General features: G+C 42.0%; 1 protein-coding gene across 2 annotated transcripts in view; it reads left to right on the forward strand.

Moving 5' to 3' along the window:
- The window catches only part of LOC147882292 (uncharacterized), a 32,695-nt gene extending 16,104 nt beyond the window's left edge, over positions 1-16,591 (forward strand). The window contains exons 4-10 of one of the 2 annotated variants that reach the window (XM_087400978.1): positions 9,683-9,769; positions 9,885-9,964; positions 10,195-10,433; positions 15,207-15,307; positions 15,394-15,649; positions 15,826-15,889; positions 16,020-16,591. In XM_087400978.1, the coding sequence (XP_087257104.1) occupies positions 9,683-9,769; positions 9,885-9,964; positions 10,195-10,433; positions 15,207-15,307; positions 15,394-15,649; positions 15,826-15,889; positions 16,020-16,172 (980 nt within the window). In that variant the 3' untranslated portion in view covers positions 16,173-16,591. The remainder of the gene's footprint in view (positions 1-9,682; positions 9,770-9,884; positions 9,965-10,194; positions 10,434-15,206; positions 15,308-15,393; positions 15,650-15,825; positions 15,890-16,019) is intronic. The other variant, XM_087400979.1, reaches the window with a different exon arrangement.
- The last annotated feature ends 3,996 nt before the right edge of the window (positions 16,592-20,587 follow it).

The following is a 20,587-nucleotide window of genomic DNA, read 5'->3' on the forward strand; positions in this document are numbered from 1 at the left end:
GAATACATCTTCTGAGCAGCAACAAGTTCGTCATGGTGCAGAGCCGAAATCAAAGATCGTCACCCTTAAGAGATCTTCTTCATGTCATCGCACTTTTGTGGTCTACCTGATGACGCAAGTTCATGGCAGATTTGCAGATTTCATTTGATGAGGAGAGTAGAAGCTGGCTCTATTTAGTACGACCTGATCTGAGATATGAAGATGTTCGTGGTTGGTTCCTGATTTAGACGAGAGTTTCTCACCTTTGAGCTGTGGGTCCGTTTTTCTACATATCTGATTTTTCATTGTCCAGATAAGAGTGTTCGTGGCAGATTCTCTGTCCTGAGGTTGTCATTTCATTTGGGATTGGTGCTTGTTGGGTATTTTGAGTATTGTTGGGATTGATTGAAGCGAGTTTGTGCATGATATGACCATTGTGATTAGATCCATGCTTTGGATGGTGTGCTAGGCCCTGTTTCTTGGGGCCATTCCACACTGCTATACTGATTCAGTGATGTCCCGGCCACCATATTTCTCAGTTGCATAGATATATGAACTTCTCTTGTTGTGTTACTTTTTTGTTGTATCAACGTGTATCCTCCTGCGTTTTGAAAATTTGTGTGCTATTGCATATTTGCAGCCCAAAACATCCACACACTGTGATCCCATGTGAGTGATTTCCTTTGATGTCCTTTTCCAGCCTCGTCTTTCTTCACTATGCTCTTCCACTTCATCCATCCATATGGGGTCTCTCGAGTTTCCCTTCCTTTGTTATGATGCCTTGCATTGATCCTGTTCGTGCATTAAAATCTCTTGCAAGAATAATTGTACTCTTTTTGGAGAACCTGGCTATATCCTCCCCTAAATGCACGAGGGGGTTCTTCTCGAGATATGCTGCTGCTGTTTTTGTAGATGGGCGATTGTGGGGTGCAAAATAGCATGCTGCCAATTTGGTATTCCCCTCATTTGCCATGATATCTAACCACATATATTGTTTGTGTGGATACACTTTTATCGTCCTCTCCCATGTCTTTGTAATGTAGCATGCTATCCTACCAAACCCTCGTCCTCCTATGTGTGTTTTTGCATTTCCATATTGATGTTTTTATAAATCTTGGATTTCCGTGGATGTGTTCCCCTCATGCTCCCATGTCTCCAAGATTACAAATATATATGTGTTAGCTATTTCCTCTTCCATTGCGATGACCTTAAGGTCCATGCTCCTATATTCCACACTTTGATCTTGAGGGTCTGGAGTCCCTATTTTTGTTTTCTTTCTCCTTGTTTTCCGTGATGATAGCCTTCCCATCTTTCATGTATGCATGTCTCCCTTCCTTTTTAGCTTTCCTTTTTTTCTCAAGCTTCTTCAGCTTTTGGGCATATTGGTTGCTCGTAAGGTCCTTATTATTCCATATGGAGTGTCCCTTAAGGTGATGCTTGTGGTTGAGCACCTTAAGGCGGGATTGGGTGTCTGAAAACTTCACAAGTATTTGCCTTGGGCCTTGGCTTTTCTTGTTTTTTGCTCACCCTGAAGGCTTCCTGCCACTTGTTGGTTGATATATGCATTATTTTTGGAAAGACATGAGTGAGGACTGTGCTTTTTCTTTTGTTCTTGCTGCTCTTTCGGCATGAAAGCAATCTCATCCATTTTGCTCTTGACTAGATGATCAAGAGTGTTGATGATGTCGTGTTTTGGTGACTCGTGGTGTTGGTATTTGATCCTTCAACATAATTTGCCTTGGCATATGCTGCTCCATCTTCAGTTCCATGCTATTGTGTTTAGTACATCATGTCTCTATTTTCTTCTCCATTTCAAGGATTTTCTGATGCATTTCATTCTCTGCTTCTTGTATTAGTATAACTTCATATAATTGCCTCTTTGATGTCTTGTAGTACTTTGTATATGGTGATATAACTCTGTCCAGGGTTTTCAAAGCTGTAAACGCCATTCCCTTGGGGGTAAACATGCTCTCTTTTTTTTTCCTGCAACTAAAAATGCTAGTGTATTTTTGTCAGATTTGTTCACCTTCAGTCAGTTCTATCACAGATTTAATAGTACATTTCGCATCCTCAAATCCTCTTGTGTTGCATCTGAGGGAGAGAAAGAAAGAAAGAAAGAAAGTCTATTAATGTCCACGGGAGACCAACCGGTCTATGGGACAACAAAAAAATCATCTAGTGCACCTGCTTAGGGAGGGCTCATGGCAACTCCACAAGGAGTGCATAAAGCAACTCCAGTTATTTAGGGTACCTACATAATGTTCTGAAAACCATGATTGGCCATACATCAGTTTAAGATTGAGAGTCTTTTGGTTAGGATTTAAACTCTTTGATGATTGCTGTGCTTTCACGATATACTGCCCATTTTCCATTCTTTCGAGCCTCCCGTACTTTTTGGAGTTCATTATTAAGCTGTTGAGGGGTAAGATCTTCTGCTATCCATATCTTGGTGCCTTTCAAGGCTTTGGTTTGGTGAAGGATTGCCAACCTATCCTCTTGTGTCTTGAATGTCACAATAGCATGATTTTGTGGAGAGAGAGAGAGAGAGAGAGAGAGAGAGTTGTATTAACGCCTTTGGGAGGCCTCACAGGCCTATGAGATGAAGTACAATTAGCAGAATAACTCATACAAGCCGACATGGGCTAAGCAAAGGGCTCGCTAAGGTCCTTGCTGAGTTGTAAGCTAAGCTAATGATTTCAAAAACTCAAATCTCGAAAAAAACACTCTTTGAGGCTCTCAAGAGACTCTAGTAGGCAGTGCGAAAGCTCCAAGGACATATCCGGGAGTCGTGGTATCCCTCTGAGAGGACGCAAAGATGTCGTGTATCTGTAGTTGTGGAGCTGTCTCTCGCTGTGGCGAGGGGCATGGTCTCCGAGATCCTATATATGGTGAGCGACATCAAGGGTGACACCTTGGGTTGGTCGGCCTCCTTTGAGTAGAGCAATGATGGGATGGACCTCTATCATGCGTGCTTTGATCATCCTTTGTGGTGCTTGCTCTACTACTCTGCGTCCTCTCTTGCCTAACGATACATGCTGCCCTCATATCGGCTATCTCCTCATCCTCTACTACGATTTGTCCTGGTGCTGACTCAAAGGCATAAAAATCAATGACGTGTCTCTTTGCCCAATCAGTGCCCTGTGGTGCTGTCCCCTCTTGCTATCTGATCTGGTGTGATAGAGTCTCCCTTTGTTGCTGCATCTCCATCAGAAAGAGGCCAACACAACTTGGTCACAGAAGTGGATTAGACAAGAGAGGACATAACTCTGTTAAGCGTAATAATAGCATGGCCTTCAGAGTGTAGGATACGGTTTTCTTCATCATCAAGATCCTTGTCCTTGTCCACCATCCTATCAATACTAGGCATGGCTGCTTTGACATGTACTAGAGTATCACTAAAAGAGTCCTCTCTGTACCATCCTTCAAAGCATTGTCATGTCTAGCTGCATGTTTAGTGATCTCTTCGTGGATGTCAGCTTTATTTACCTTCGCATCAAACTCTACAATTTCTTCCTTTTTAAGAATTTGTAGTTCCCCGTAGAAACTAACTGAGGGGTAGGAGGGGAAGCCTTGCAACACTTTACAACCTCATCAATTACTGCTTGCTTGCCAGGTCCTTCAAGCACTCAAATTCTAGCCACTACATCCGCTAGTTGCATCTTTAAATCTCTCACCTCTTGTTGTAGATAATAAATTTGTGATGGGTTGGTTTAGATCTCCTCATAAGTATGGGTGCATACAGAGAGGGTCTCATAGCTGCAATTGTGGCCTATGGGTGCCTGCTTACTGAAGCTATTGGGGTGGAGGGAGACTTCGAAGACAGGCTGGGCCACTCCTTGCTGCCCATGTCTGTTGCTACTCCCTTACTGAGCTAACCCCCCAACTGGGCTAGGGGTTTCAGCCCAGCTTGGGATTAGATGAAGGAAGAAAGCCCTCGCCCCCTTTGTCCCCGACCTTGTGCTAGAGCTATTGTTTGAGAAAAGAGGGACGTTGACCTGTTGTGCCCGGCGTTGCTTAACCTGACCCTAATCTTGTGTGTGGTTGTGAGCGTTGCTAGGCTGCTAGGCGTAGAGCTAGGCAGAATAGAATAGGATAGAATAGAATGTTGTATTATCGTCCTCTGGGGGCCAAAAAACGACCCATGGGACCTCATCTGATCAGAGAAGATACAAAAAAGGAAGTCTCTGTCCTCCAAAGAGGAAGGGGTGATAAAGTAACATAGTATCACTGCTTTATAGCCTACGACATCGTGCATTGTTCTCTGTGCTTAAGAATCCTACCAATATATGTGCCCAAGATAGGAGGATGTACATGCGTGAGTAGGCTCACAAGATTTGAGTGCCTCTCTACGACATTCTGAAAATCTTTCCTTATGTGGGCATACTGTGGGCATGTCAATAAAACATGTGCTTCTGTCTCCACGTCCTGCAAATCACACATTTGGCAAATTCGTCGATCTCTTGAAGTATCTCCCCAGGCTCCTCTCTCCACCTCTAGCATATGAGAATGGGTACGCATACTTGCAATATTACGCCTGACATTAATAGGTATGGGCATGCTTATGTATCTTTGAACATTGTCCTTTGCTTGAGCATATGTGCTCCAATAGCTGGGACTAATATGTTGGCAATAGTACTCAAACTTAGCTCTTTTCTTAGCTGATTGCCATTTGTGATGCAATGCTTCAAGGAGCGCCTTTTGCAGTGCCTCCTCATCCATTTTGTCTGAGGGGCTATCTAAATATGAGGCAACTTCCCACCTTTGGAACCAGCCATGAATATCTAGCCACCATCCTGAGGATAGTATCTTACTCTTATTTGTTTTTTGAAGTCTTCTACTTGCTTCCCATGCCTTTCTTGGTAGTCTGTTTATGTCCATGGCCTTGACCTTCTTGATGTATTTGAAAACTCTTTCCAATGCCCTTATTTCAATTGGTTTGGTGCCAGTCTCTAGAAGCATGATTGAGTAGGGTGTGGTAATTTTGATTCCCAAGTGCCTTCTGATGAATGATTTTTGCATCTTCTCAATATCATCCCATTTTGATGCTGAGATACTTCCTCCCCAAACTTCCACCCCATATAACACTGTCTGTACAACATATGCATAAAAAAGGATTTGTCTAATACCCCATCTTATAGTGTCACTATTCCTGCAATCATTCTCAGACTGATAGTACTTACCCCACCCTGCATCAATCCTTCTTTGAACACAATCACTCCACCTGTGATTTGCTGGTATATCCACCCCTAGGTATTTGAAAGTTTGCACTCTTTCAATTTGCTGGCCATTGTACATAATATTTGGTGTGTTTGCTGGCTGTACTGTTTTGACTATCATCATCTTTGTTTTGTTGACATTAACAGCAAAGCCACTTTCCACACAAAATTTATGAAGTACATGCATCATCCATCCCACCTTTTCTGCTGCGTGTGAGAAGAAAACAACATCATCTGCATACAACAGCAGTAATACAGCATATCCCAAGATTTGAAGGCTGTCTATGCTCTTTTCTTGTAGTGTCTCCTCGACCGATTCTTCTAGTCTATCAATGCATAAGCCAAACAATGTAGGCGACAATGGGCATCCCTGTTTCACCCCCATATTGCTGTAGAACGCTGTTGATAGCCCATTTTTTCCCTTGAGTTGGCATGTTACCTTCTCATATAGCCTGAAAACTGCTATCCTGAGTTGGTGTGGTACTTCCAACTGCAACATTCTCTCCCATAAACTGTTTCTGGGCACCATATCGAATGCTTTCTTAAAATCTATAAAGCAACAAAAAAGGGTTTTGCCTTGTAGCCTACTCTCCTCCATTAAAACTCGTATAGTGACCAGATGATCCACAGTGCTGTGAGCTTTCCTAAAGCCTGCTTGTCCAATGGCCCTTTTTTTATGCAACTCTGCCCATAGGCTGAGTTCTGACTCAATTATTGTGCTAAACAGTTTTGCCATTGTGGAGCTCACCATTATGGTTCTATAATTGGTAAGTTGATTGCGGTTCCCTCCTTTGTAAAGTGGCTTTATCCAATTCTCTTGCCATTCGGGTGGAAAACCATTGAGCATTGCATCATTGAGTAGCCCTACTAGGCATCTTCGTGTGTATTCATTTGTCCATTTTATAAGTTCTGCACTCAATTGCACTGTGTCCGATGCTTTTCCATTAGCCATCTTCTTCAGCCCTTCATTCACATCATCCAATGAAAAGACGTTTGGGCCATTATAATGAACTATCTCTGCTGTCATAGGTGGGGCTTGGGTGTGCACATACAATTGTTTGACATATTGCAGCATTTCTTCCTCTGTGAAGTCCCCTATTATGTCTCTTGGTCTACCTTTAGTGCGTCTCCATGTCCCCTTTGGGTTTTTAGCAAAATCGATAGCGTCTTCCCATTCCTTTTCCAGTAAACATTTCCTCTTCTTTCTTCGAGTGAGTGTATGGAAGAGCCTTTCTGCTTTTTTACGTTCCTCATCATCTGTCATTAGTTTCGACTTTATCCTGGCCACTTTGCAATCCTTATCAAACCATTTATTTTGTGGCAGACCCTTCCTGCTTGCTTTACCACTCTTTTTCTTGCCTAACGCAATTTCTCCTGCTGAGAGCAAAACCCTTCTTGTTTCATCCCAATTTAATTTGCATATATCCTTCATTAATTCGTCAACAACATCAGCATATTTCTCTCTTTGATCTAGGCATAGTCGGAAGGTCCAATGTTCAGCTATTTGCTTTGCAAGTTCTGCTTGATGGGGCATATGCATCTCAAAGGGCGGAGCTGATGGCTACAAAGGGCCGAGGGCTACAACGGACGGGCTGAGGGCTATGGCGGATGGGCTGAGGGCAACGACGACAACGAACGGGCTGACGGATGGAGACGGACAAACCAACAAGGTTAAGAGGTTGAGAAAGAAAGAAAGAAAGAAAAAATATTAAAGTCTTGGGAAGAACGATGGGTCTATGAGACTGTGAAAATCCTGATACAACAATCTATGGTAGTGGAGCTACTAAACGAGCATCCATACCAATGCAAAATGCAAAAATGCAGAATGGCAGTACTAAGTCCTAAGAACAACATAGTCATGTCGATGGTTGACTATATATCAATCTTAGCATCATCATCATCGGCAGCAGCAAGATATCAGGATGGATGAGGCAGTGGAGGCATGAAGTCGGCAATAGAGTGTTGTCGGTCACTCAGAGGTGCGGTCCTGGCACGTCTCCTGGTCGTAGCTCTGCGTCTGACCAGGGCTACTGTGACCCCCGTCTTGGGCTCCGACTCTAAACAAGGAGGGGATGTCTCCAAGTGTGATCTGTGTGTCGACCCTCTGTCTGAGCTGTCGGGTCATAGGCTCCGGGTCATGGTCATGTCGAGGCCTCGTCTTGTGGGGGTCCATGTGATCTAGTTGAAAGAACTCCGTGATAGAGCTTTGAAAGGGATCAACCGAGGAAGAAGTCTACTCCTGTCTCTGTGCTCTGAGTATCCTCTCGCGGTGTCTAAGTGCCTCATGAATGAAACCTGCCAAACACCACTGGTCTGGGTAGGAGAGGAAATGGGCCAAAATCCCATAACTATCCCTGAAGAGGCAGTGGAAACGCCCTCGGATCTCATAGTACACAAGACACCTGAAGATGAAATGTTCCTCTGTCTCAACCTCCTGCATATCACACAGTGTGCATATGCGCCTCTCCTTGGGTAGTCGCTCTGCTCTGCCGCTCTCGATGTGAAGTCTGTGTGAAGAGATACGGAATTGCCCAAGAGAGATCCTCAGCGAGTGGGGTAGGTGAATCTGCGTGTATCCTGGTGGGTCAATGAAACCCTCTGTTGTGATATGTAAGAAGTGATCTCTGTAGAAGCTAAGCTTCACTGGGAGTTCACTCGGTCCCAACCAGGTCCGAAATGTGTGTAGCTGGAGTAGATCCTCATGGATAACCTGGTTGACCTCATGTGATAGGTGGGGAGAAAACGGAGCATCCATGCTGTACTGGAACGGAGGTAATCTATCCATGTGGAGCCCCAGTCACTCAAACCATCTCTTTGTACATGCATACCAGCACCTTTGGTCTCCTCCTGCTGCAAGTGCCATGGAAGTGGATAGAGCTATCCATGGTAGCCTACTACGCCTCGAGGTGTAATCTCCATATTCCCTAACTCGGTACAGATACGTGATGACCTGAAATGCAGCATCTAGCTGTAAAGGGGGTGACCCAAACTCAGCTTGAATGATCCGGTGAGGAACGGATGGCTTACCACGAATCATTCGTGATAACATGAGAAGTTGTAGCCGCTCCACACGGGCCCACTCTGTATCCGACAAGTTTGGCCTCCAACAAGGGCTGCCGTACATCCCCGCTGGGTGAAGCAAGGAGTCAAAAAGCAACCCCTTGGTGCGTGGATCCTGAAAGTGCGAGCGGAAGCACTGCCTCTCTAGTCTGGCCAGTGAAGCATACCCTAGATGGAGAGAGAAAGAAAGAAAGAAATTTTATTAAAGGTCCACGGAAGGCCATACATGGCCTATGGGACACAAAATCATCCGAAAGGAAAATACATCATCAACGATGCGCCAACTAGGTGGCCTCATCGTAATACCGCTAAGATGCCAAAAATGGCTACAAAAATCCTAGATACAAAATGAAATGAAATAGAGTACCAAAATTGCCTAGATACAAAATGTAAAATATGGAATATGAGGAACATCGTCTTCCCTAAGGGGTCTGTGATCCAAAGAAATGATGGAAGTCATGGCCATCGACCATGCCTCCTGCCATGAGTGTGAAGATCTGGGCAAGTGTCAAATGGGCTGCTGGCGGTGCCAAGTCTCCATGGAGCAATCTCCTCCGAAAATCTGCCATCATCCTCCGTCGTCTAGAAATAAAGCGACGGGTACGGCCTCTGTGTAAGATCATCCTGCGGTGCTGCCGGATCATGTCATATGTACATCCTCGGGGTGGAACCATCGGTGCTCTCTGGCAAGATGGGCTATCTCTGTGCTCATGGTCCTGCGCCTCGTCCTGCTCCTCATGAATAACCAGGTCTCTGACAGGGATGCGACGGTGCTCTCTGAGGAATCTCTCTCTGTATCTGGTGATCTCCCTGATGAACAACGCTAAGCAATACTGATCCTCATACTCCATAATCCGAGAGAGAGGTCCAAATCCGTGCCCAAATAAACAGTGAAATCTGCCACGGATCTCATAATATAAAGGGCATCTGCAAACAAAGTGCTCCTCAGTCTCCACCTCCCCCATAGTGCAACAAGGGCATATCCTAGTCTCTCGCCTGGGTCTATGTCCGGTAGCTGTACGACGCATCCTGCCGGCCTCAACGTCCTCCCCTAGAGAGAGAGAGAGAGAGAGAGAGAGAGAGAGAGAGAGAAGGGGAACGACCTCCCCTAGATGACAATGTCTGCTAACCCAGCTAGGAATTCTAAGCCTCCTACCAAAATATTAATGGTTCTATATTGAATGAGTAAATTTGCTCGCTCAATCACTTCACGAGTAAGTAATAGCTATTTTGGATGAAAATCTGTTGCAAAGATCTCATGTTTCTGCCTTTTTGTAGGTTTTATTGTTGAAGATTCACCTAAAGTACATTGCAGCATTTAAGTATTTCTTTCGACCTGGCATAAAAGGTTTTGTTTCATTGTCAACAGGTGCAGGGTCATGCATGGTGGGGTTTGAATGATTCTATGTAAAATTTTGCTTGTGCAGGAAAGGCTGCAAGGGTTACATCATCACCAACTTCAGCTACAAAATTATCTTGGAAATGTGCAAACAAAAATATAGCAGAACCACATGGTAGCTTTGCTTTCTAACTTCAAAACCAAACTTTTTATAAATGCACCTTGTCATTTGTTTTGCGACTCTCATGGTGTTGAAAAATGATGTATTTGGACTACCAAAATCTATGCAGTTCATGTCAGCATCACTTCATTTATGGTTCCAGAACTGTTTGTGGATCTTCCAGAATCTGCAACTGTCAGCAATCTAAAGGCAAGATTTGGCAGTAGACAAGTCATACCTTATGCTTAAGAATATCTTATAGGTTGAATAAAGCCAGTACCAAATATAAAATTGTTGTAATGTTGTTGTTTTGGGTCAATAATAGGACTGCACATTATTGTTTTCCTTCGGCTTATGTATATACATCAAGAGAGAGATATAGTTGAAATGCCTGCTGTTGCCCCATCATATATGTTGGTTGTATTTCCATCCATTTGCAGAAAGCTGTAATGGAAGCAGCAGTGAATCTTCTTGGAGGAGGCTTGCATGTGCGTGTACTTTTTCAAGGGGAGAAGGTTCCTGATGAGAATGCAACCCTTGTTCAAGCGGGCATATCACATCCAGAAAGGCAAACCTCATTGGGATTTATGTTGGAGCCTAATCGAATTCCAAATCCCCCTGTGAATGCTGAAGATCCCCTTCTTGTGCTTTCCAGTGCAGCAAGTGAACCTGCAACACGGTATTTGTTTTCACACTGTTTGGAGCATAAATATGTGGAGTGCTAATATATTTCAAACTGGCTTCTAAAAAGAGAGTACGGTGAACATTTCTTTTGGACAGGAAAACGATCTTCATTGTTTGCCCAGAAGTTCTCTAGCCATCAAATAATGAAAATTTATTCTTGCTTTCTTATCATAGGATGCTGTGTGTCTGTACTACTTGCCTTAGTGAACATTGTCACTTCCTGGCCAAGGTCAAAGGATTTCAAGGTACCCTATGTGCAGCATGCTGTCTATTAAAAGGTTTTACGAATTAGATTTTTGGTGGTGACATACTTTTAACAGGTACTATTAGCAGCCTTTTGCTGTCATATTTGAGGATTCATGCTTTGTATCAGGCCAGTGTGACCAAAAGATGTATTTTGAACCAAGAAAATGCGATCAAATGTTTCGGCCAGAAACGTTTCGCCAAAACACGCAAAACGTTGTGCTGCGAGATGAAACGTTTGGGAATTCTTGTTGCCTAGAAATTGCTGCTAAGGCCGCTTTTCACCTATGTTTTGTGCTCTAGCCTGCTCCTCCTCCCCTCTTTCTACTACCTCAGCCTCTCAGCCTGTATTGGGCTTGAACTTTGTGGACATTGCAGCCCATTGTTTTTGGAAGCTGGATGTTTTGGACAGCCAGCTAGCTCCTCAGAGCTTCTCCATTTTGGTCCATTCCTCCCTCACTCTCTTTCCTCATCCTTGCTTCCTTTTTTTGCACGTGCTTGAACCCAAAATCCTTGCTTCTTTAATGCCCACATCTTTCTCCCTTTGCTTCTTCTAAGCCTGGGTTTCTGCCTGACAGCCACTTTATTTAAACTTTCCATCTCAACACTCCAGCACCCTATCACAGGGTTTTTGCAGTTTTGCACATCGATGTCCCCCTCCTAGAGCTGGCTTCCACTCAGAGAGTTTTTCCTGTCTATGTATTGATGTCGTTATGGGCAGGTTATGGATTATGGATTATGGATTTTGGTTATGGATTTTTGTATTTGTCCTAGTTGTTGATACCGGTCTAGTGGCTCCACCTATCTGTTCATTGTATCAGTGTCTCTTAGTCTCATTGGTCTTCCAAAGTCTTTTATAGACTTTCTTTCTTTCTTTCTTTCTCCTACTCTCCTATTCTTTCCTTGATCCCATTCTCTCCCATGTCTAGTATTCCTACAGGCTACCATGGCCACAAGAGGTGGAAGCACAAGGTGTGATGTCTGGTGGGACATTGTTTTCATAACGGTCTATGGCACATCTAGCACAATGAAGATGGTATGTAAGTTTTGTGCATAGACATTGAGTGGATCAGCCCCTGAGTTTGAGCATTCTTTTTATGGGAGGGAGTGTGTGGTTTGAAGAGTTGCCATGCAATTCCTGAGAAAATCTTCTTGGCACATGGAGGTACCCCATCCAGATATGTAGATATTCGATGCCTCCTCCATCCTACAGTCATAGATCAGGTGTTGATGGAGCAGCAAGAAGAGGACACGGAGGCAACGATTACATGATCACATGCAGACCGAGGATGGATGTGTCACACTATGAGAGGCATGAGCATAAATGTATTAAGATTTCCAAATTCCGTAGAGCTTCTAAGACTTATAACTTGTAAGTATCTAGTACTTAATAGTCAGTTCTTGAATCCTAAGGAAGGATGATATCTTAGGGATTTGGAGGAAGACGTGGGATTGGTTCGATAAGCCAATCCATATTGTTGTACATATGCTTCATCCCTTGTGGAAGGAGCCTACAACATGGAACGATCAAGTGCTTTTTAAACAAATGGACAATGTATTTGGAGAAAGTCTGCACATGCACACTATTCCTTTGGAATAGGTTAGGTGACATATGATAGATGTAATTATTATGGATTATAATTTCAGCTCCATTGTCATTCATGCATGCAAACATTGACATGTAAGTGGCTACATGTGACATGGTTGTTAGTGATTTGTCTTAAAAAAAAAAAAAACGATATTTTGCATTAGCATTGAAGAAGACATCGTAGAGTCTCACGATAATATGGAACGTTTCTCTCGTGCAATTCCCAAGGAAAGAGATAACAAGGTGTTTGCTTGTAGTTGGTGAAAGAAATTTGTGATCTGAACCCATCATTACAGAAGCTAGCTTTTTGTATCCTCTTACAATATTCGAAACCTACAAAACCTGTTTCGCAAAACGGTTCTGGTAACACTCGATCAGGCAATAACATTGGCTTTTGTAAATTTCTGATTATTTAAACATTTATTGTGCATTTTGGAGCAATAGTTAATGCAGAAAACTCTTAGTTTTGTAACCCTTTGAATTTTGTATATTCTAAGCTAGGATCTATCTACCTTAGATACTTGTTCAGTCTAGTTTAGCTTAGTTTTGCTGTTTGTGTGCGCCTGTGTGTGTGTTGTGAATGATAAAAAAAGACCAATGTAATTGTGTCTAATTCAGTGGGTCTAATATGACGTGGCATGTATAATATAGAATAGGAGGGCTATGGACCTATGGTTGAGGTGACAAGCCTACTCATGTGCCAACCCTTCCATGGATGGTGCCGTGTGCATTGAATGGAGTAGTTGTGCATAGTCCAAGGGATAAGGGAAAAGTAGGATGAGTTGGTAAGCATCTTTGTGCCAACCCTTCACTTTCCTCATAGATACTCCTATGCATTTTAAAGTAGAATAAGGGTCCGAGAAGGTGAGGCATCCACTCTTGACTTGGGCAAGTTATGTGTATGATAAGATTATGGGAGAAGTGTTGCACAAAGATAAAAGGAAATCTCCCTAGAATTTGAGATTGAAAAAGCACCTTCTTTGCAAGCATTGTTTGAACGACAGCATACAGTTGCTTCTGTACCTAGCACACCAATGAAAGTCACAGTTTTAGGAGACACATATGATGACGAGCCCATTGCAAGACCAGATCCATCTACAGTTTTTATAGATTTCTTGAATGCAGGATATACTGTGAGTGAGGCAAAAGAGGCAATCCAAATGTTACTCAAAGGTTAACTTATGACCAAGTTGTGGTCGACGCCTATTACTGTGCCCAATGATGCATCACAAAGGAAGTCTCCCCCACAGATGACCAGTAATAGAGTGACAAAACTGAACTTGTCAAAGCAGAAGGTTAGCCTTAAAAACCTCCTATTTCTGATAAATTATTGGGCCACAGGCAAAAATGTCATTTCTACTTTAGAAGATATCAGCGTTGATCACCCATAGAATCATGAATGCCCTTGGTATTTTAAATTCTTTTGTGGAGCAGCAGCTCGCCAAGCAGGTAACAGAAGAGCAGAGACATAAGAAGATGGAGCAACAGGATCAGAAGTTGCAGCAGCAACTAGAATCAACTAACACCATGAAACAGAATACAATATGCTCAAGAACAGATTGGCAGGGCTAAAAAAGACATTGTGAATGAAAATCAGAGACGAGCTCACACACAAGTTACAGAAGAAATCCAACAGCTTTAACGTGATTAAAGGATGTTTACAAGAGATGCAAATAGAGTTATTCTCATAGTTGGATATGTTGACACAAAGGAATATTCCATTCCCAAGAAATTGATGTAGATAGTGTTTCATCACCAATGTTTAACTACAAGATATGAAAACTGAACTGATGCAAACTGCTCAAGAAATTTAGGATAATATCAAAACCAGGTCATTTCAAATTGCACGACACCCTTATGACATCTATGCAGCACAGGAGCGACGCAAAAAATGTAGGCTACAGGCAAATATTGAGGAATTAAAGTCTGAAATTCAACAGCTCACATACACATTTAGTCTTTCTCACACAAAAATCATATGCAACAGAAGCACACAAACATTGAGATAATAACTCAACAGTTACGCCCAGTCACCTGACGGACAGACCTTAGAAACAGTCAACGCATAGAAGTATCTAGGACTGGAATTCACGAGTAACTACAAATGGAATGCATGTATGGAGAGGAGGATTCCGGGTGGTTTTGAAGGCTTTATATAGCTTCTAGAATAAATGCAGGAAGGCACATTTGTGGAATTGGGAAATGATGAAAATCTCTATACACCATGCTTGTGCAGACATCTCTCAGGGCATAGTTAAGTAAATCAAAGCTTAATTTTTCCTGAGTGTCAAGTAGATCCATTCCAGCAAGTTTATATGGCTGCATATGTGTCTGTCATGTCTGCAAGATAATTACAGAACGAAAAAGGGCCACAAGTGTGTGCTTTTTTGCATTTCAGAATTACTTGCATATCTTCATCACAATATATTCTTAGAAGTGCTAGTTTTGTCAGATTACAAAAACCTTGTCACATTTGCAAATACTACTCAGCATGTGAGTTGCTGAAACCCTAGAGAGCAGTACTGTGTGGGACAACTTTCACAAGAGAGATGGGTTTTGCATCCTCAACGTCCTGTTGATCATCGTTGAGTATGCACTAAAATGATTTCTATTGCAAGGAAGCCTGGACAGACAGACCTACATGATTACATTTCTGGAGGAAGAATGCTACAGATTCAAAGGATATTGGGATGTTTAAAAAACGTTGGTTGAGATAAAGCAAAATCTGCCATCTTGTTAAAGCTAGAGGAAATTAGTGAGACGAAGAATGGGTCACAGATCATAATTCTGGTTCACCAATGCTGTGTTTTTAGGCTCAAGTTTCCTGACTCCAGATTATTTCAAGCAAGGCAGCTCCTGAAAATCATCTCAACCATTTTCAAGCACCTTCATTTGCTTCTGCTAATTCACAGAATCTGTTGTACCTGATTTGCCCAGGTATCCGGTTTTTGTTGATATTGATGCGACTGGAAGGTCCACAAAAACTATCAATGTACAAAGTGCTGCATTATCGGAAACTGAGGCAACAGAGAGTGCAGGTAGTACCTTTATCTTTTTAAACGAAACCATTTCAATTCAGGAAAGGTTGGGCATTGCCACAACTTCAAAGTTCATTCTGTGATAGATATGCAAGGGCAAGGTGATATTGTGGACCATGGAGCTTTAGAGTCATTTCCATGTCTTCCACATGGACCACTAATGCCAGACCCCAGAGCTCTCATCCTACACCCTGGGTTGAAGGAGGAAGAGACAATGGCAATTCTACGAATGGCACAGAATCATCAGGGCATGCAGGTTGGGAAACGTCGTATACGGAGACCGTTTACAGTTGCAGAGGTGGAGGCTTTGGTACAGGCAGTTGAAGTGCTTGGAACTGGCAGGTAAAAGTGTAATCTAAGGGTATCACTGGGATGTCCAGAAAGAACTGAATGTTGGAAGTAGTAGTTATGACCTAGGTGTTGTTTTTTGATGCACAAAAATGAGAACCTCTATTAAGTATGATAGCAGTTTGAGGTTGTATGATACTACTGCTGACATTAGAATCTATGTTTTGCAGGTGGCGTGATGTAAAGCTAAAGGCATTTGAACAAGCTAAGCATAGAACTTACGTTGACCTTAAGGTTCTTTGCTGAAAACTTTTCTTTTGCTCTCAGTAGTAGCTTAACCTGAAATTGATCACAAAGAAGCATCTGTGTAACTTTCTGATGCAACCGATGATGATGGGGGATTTCATGTTAATTGTAATTGTAGGATAAGTGGAAGACCCTTGTTTATACTGCACGTATTTCTGCACATCAGCGCAGGGGAGAGCCTGTGCCCCAAGAGCTGCTAGATCGGGTTATACAAGCACACAATTATTGGACAGCACAACAGGCTAAGCAACATGCAGACCTGAGTTTGTAGTTCTTTATGTTGTGCAAAGTATTTTTCACATATCATCACCAGTTCAAACCATTTGTTTATGTACAGTGTACTTTTAAGTTAATTAGGCCACCCATAATTGTGGGAGTTTGGCTTGTATCATCTCTGTTCATGGTATTATAAACTGTTGTCCATATTTTGACCCTGTGGTGCTTTGTCTTGATTGAGGCATCAGTGCACTAACTATGGATTCCTAAGAATTCGACAAAATGAATTCTTGAGGTCAATGATCAGCTATAGGCATTCTTTGAAAAAAAGCTGACAGAGATCTAGAGCTGGTCCTTTGTAATTTCTTAACCATGGTTTGAGAATCGCACCAGCATACGGCCTGCATGATCGTGCAGGAATGTTTGGCATGCTGTCAAGTGCCTTGAAAACTAGAAGGTGGATCTTTGTAATACGTATTTATTCACGGTTTTTCTTCTTGAATAATTGCATTCTGTGTAACGTGTTGCCTTTTCTTTATCTTTAAAAAACATCACATCCCTTCAATATGGCAATGCTTCCCAGATCTATATCAGGGAGTTTTTTCATTTCACGGCAGATGTGGAAGTTGTTGAGTGAACGATAGCTGAGGCTGTTCTCAACAAAAGGCATATCATGCATGATATAAGAATAGAACTTACACAAAGAAGTCAAAACAACAGTTTTACGAACTAATGAATATGTGTGTGTGTGCGCGCGCGCGCATGCACTAAAGTTCCTCTTTGGAAACAGGTTTTTTTTTGGAGAGTTCTTCTAGGGGTTTTTCCATTTGGCCAACTATTGGCACGTAGACACATTGCTCCTGCTGTATGTCGCAGATATTTGGCTTCTCAAGAGACTGTGCTTCATTTGTTCTGGTTTTGCCCGTCCTCCCGTGAGTTCAATGGTTGAGAACGAGATTCCTGACTCCTGCTTTGGGGAAATTCTTCTGGCTCTTTGATTTTCTTTGTTCGGGTTCGTTATTGGGCACTTTGGACTTTGTGGATAAAGAGGAATTGTAGAGTCTTTGGTGATCCAACATTTTCTTTATTTTCTTTTTTCAAGCGTTCTCTGCAGCAATCTGTTTTTGACTGCTTGCAGATTTGCTACATCGATCATGATGTATATTTAGCATATACAAAGATTTTTAGTTGATGTAATTTCTAGCTCCTCGCTTTGAGGTGGCTTTTCTTGTAATATAAACAATCATGGCTTTCACTTAAAAAAAATAAAGTGTGTGTGTGTGTGAACAACATGAAAACAAACTAATACATTAGCCTAGGAAGGGTAGCTCCTAGGGAGTGCATAAAGCAACTCCAATTATTTGAACGACTGAAGGGTCTTATTAGATTAAAAACCAGATACAATGAGTTTAAACTTGAATGGGTGGAGCCACTAAGCGGGCATCTAGACCCAAGACATACAAATACTAAATTTTTGAATTCATGGAAAAGGGATAATATGCAATGTGGTATCATCGTGGTAGTTCTCTGTATGTTGTCTGAGGAACCAAGTCCAATGGGTGATAGAGAATGGATAGGAGGGTCTCAGTAGATGAGGCTCTGATGGGATCAGTGCCATTGAGGGATAAACCCATGATAGAGCGTTGATGAGTGAATTCATCTCTAATTGCATAGCATACTCCTATTTGCATTGATCCTCATGCACGAAAGAAATCGTAGATCTACATTAAAAGGCTTCCTCGAAAGAATATTGGCCTCACAATCTCGACGGTCCGCGAATATTGCCTCTCCTCCATCGTTCGATGACCACCTTCATCGAAGGGCACGCAACTCACGTAATTCCCAACCATTAGATCGTGCAACTAACCATAGTCATTAGATCATATATGATCTAATAGATCACATTCGATCATATATGGCCCACTCCCTCTTACCATATAATTCGACTTACCTTGAGCGGGACCACACTCTCCACCAATGAGGAGAGAGAAAAAATATTTGAGGTTTTTAATTCTCAAGACTCCGCTCCTAATCCACACTAATCCAAATTCTTAAGGTCTTAATGCAAGAGGTCCTTTTTGAGTCCAATATTTCTGTAATGTGCTGTCTATATTATTTGAATTACTAGTCTCGCTTGAACCTCTCTATGTCTTCAATCTTCATTCAAGTCTCCCTTTGATAAAAAAGTTATCTTTTTTATTCAAATTCGGATTGAAAAAGTACACTTCATTGGAATAGGACTTTTTCAACATTTGGGTCAGTCAAGCTCACGTCTCGAGCTTCAAACTCTAGAAAATCCTTCAAGTACCTCTATAAATCTAACTCTTCTTGTCTCATGGCTGCTAAATTGCTATGAGTAGGCGTCTTCATCTTTCGCATGAGATTTCATCCTACTCCTACAATCACACATTAGTATGAAAATCCAATACATCCTATAGCAACCTCATGGGTATGCTTGTTCGTTTTTTGCACAAATGCGATGGTTTAGACACTATGCAATTTCATTGTCCTCTCTTGAGTGATTAGATTACCAATGTAAGACATGGAACTGTGGCTCAAAGATCCTGAGTTAGTAGGTGCATAGTGTGTGCATCTCTAACCTATAGAATGATATTGTATTTTCAATTGATTAAGTCATCTTGAAAGGCACTTGAAATACCATAGTTGCTCTAGGTAACCTTTCCATTCACAGTTATTTTAGAGGAGCACAACATTCCTTGAAGATATGAGGCAATCGTTTTGCATTTTGAAGTTGGAAAAACAATTCTACATTTGATTTGGTTACATTCAGCAAAATCCCTGTCATATGTCTTAATCCAAACATCATCTGGTCTCTAGAAAAAACTCAAACATTGCTTGAACTTGAGATGCTAAAACTTGTAGATGGTAGTTGTGGTTTTATTCCTTAAGCAACAGAACCAAATAACACTCACAAACTCAAACATTGCTCCAACATGAAATGCTCAAACTTGTAGATAGTAGTTGATTTTATCCCTTAAGCAGCAGAACCAAAGAACACTTGTGAGCCCAATAAGTCAGCCAGATCATTCTTATCACGCTGACGTAGGCAATCTCAACATGTTGACCTTGTGCAATGAGCCAAATGCCTATCGCATATAGTATCTCATATATTAATTTGGCACATGATAGTCTCCTCTTAGTTGTAGGATTACAAGCATTGAGCACCAATAATCTTCATTGGACCCAGTGATTGGGACCACAGTTTCCAAAACCGTCTGTCCCATTGCATTTCGGACTCCTAAAAACCCCTACCTAGTTCTTGCACGATTCAGTGGAGTATTTTTAGAGTTATAGATCTATGTGTATTTGATTTTGTCTCTTTGTTATGCATTTTTCATTCTAAGGTTTTGAAACCTTAGATTTATGCCACATGGTAGTGGATAAGTGTTGACTCCCATTTCTCACTCATTGGTTGGGATTTTGGAGTTTCAGCAGAAGAGAGATATTTGCAGATTGTCTTGCGGAGTCTGATTATGCAATGGCGCCCATGTTTTGAGGCATCTCAGGTTCTATTTTCAGTAGCGGTCATTGCCGTGTGACCATGATTTCTTGAGCATACCTTATGCAGATCACTCTGGTTGCAGTTTGAGCCATGTGCGCTCATTCGTGGTGTGCATTGGGTTGCAGTGGATGATTTATAGGCCATTTGGATGCATTGCGATCCTTATTGGATGCGCTGATAGGCCCAGATTTACTTGTGGAATGCTATTTTTAATGGACGCTTTGCACATGGATGCTATTTTATGTTAAGGGACAGCCATTTGACACATTGCAGGTGATGCACTGATAGTGTTATGCTCTCTTGGATGAGATATTGTTGATGCATATGCCCATGGACGGTGTTTATGCTTGAGCCATTTGGCACTTATTGGTATTTTGAATTTGCCATTGCAGTTGGCATTTTCTTTTGAGCCAGATTTGCTCATATGGATGCATAGTACATGCACATGAGTCAGCTATATCTTTTGATGCTTTGAGCTTTGAGTTTTGAGTTTTGGTAATATTTCACTCTATTGTGGCATACACATTTGGGTGCGTTTGGTATTTGGTGTGATTCTCTCTTGCAGGCACTAGCATTTGGGATTTTGCTTTATTTGAATCATGGCATCCTCTTCCATGTCTGAAAAGGAGTTTTTCAGCATTAAAAAGTTTGATGGGACAAACTTTTCTTTGTGGAAAGAATAGATAAGGGATGTGCTTATTCAAAAGAAGCAGATAAAACCCTTGCAAGGGATTGCAACTAAGCCTGCAGCTATGTCCACAGGTGAATGGAATGAGTTGGATGCATTGGTAAAGTCTACCATTAGACTTCATCTTGGGGAGACAGTTTATTTCACAGACTACAGAAGCTTTATGGAAAAAGATGTGTGCTACATATGAGAAAGAGACTGCCTCAAACAAAGTCTATCTCATGAAGAGATTGTTTGAGCTACACATGAAGGAGGGAGT

Source organism: Dipteris shenzhenensis, chromosome 29 (assembly GCF_047967505.1).
Source record: "Dipteris shenzhenensis isolate YYH24624 ecotype China chromosome 29, Dip_SZ_1.0, whole genome shotgun sequence".
NCBI classification, from domain to species: domain Eukaryota; kingdom Viridiplantae; phylum Streptophyta; class Polypodiopsida; order Gleicheniales; family Dipteridaceae; genus Dipteris; species Dipteris shenzhenensis.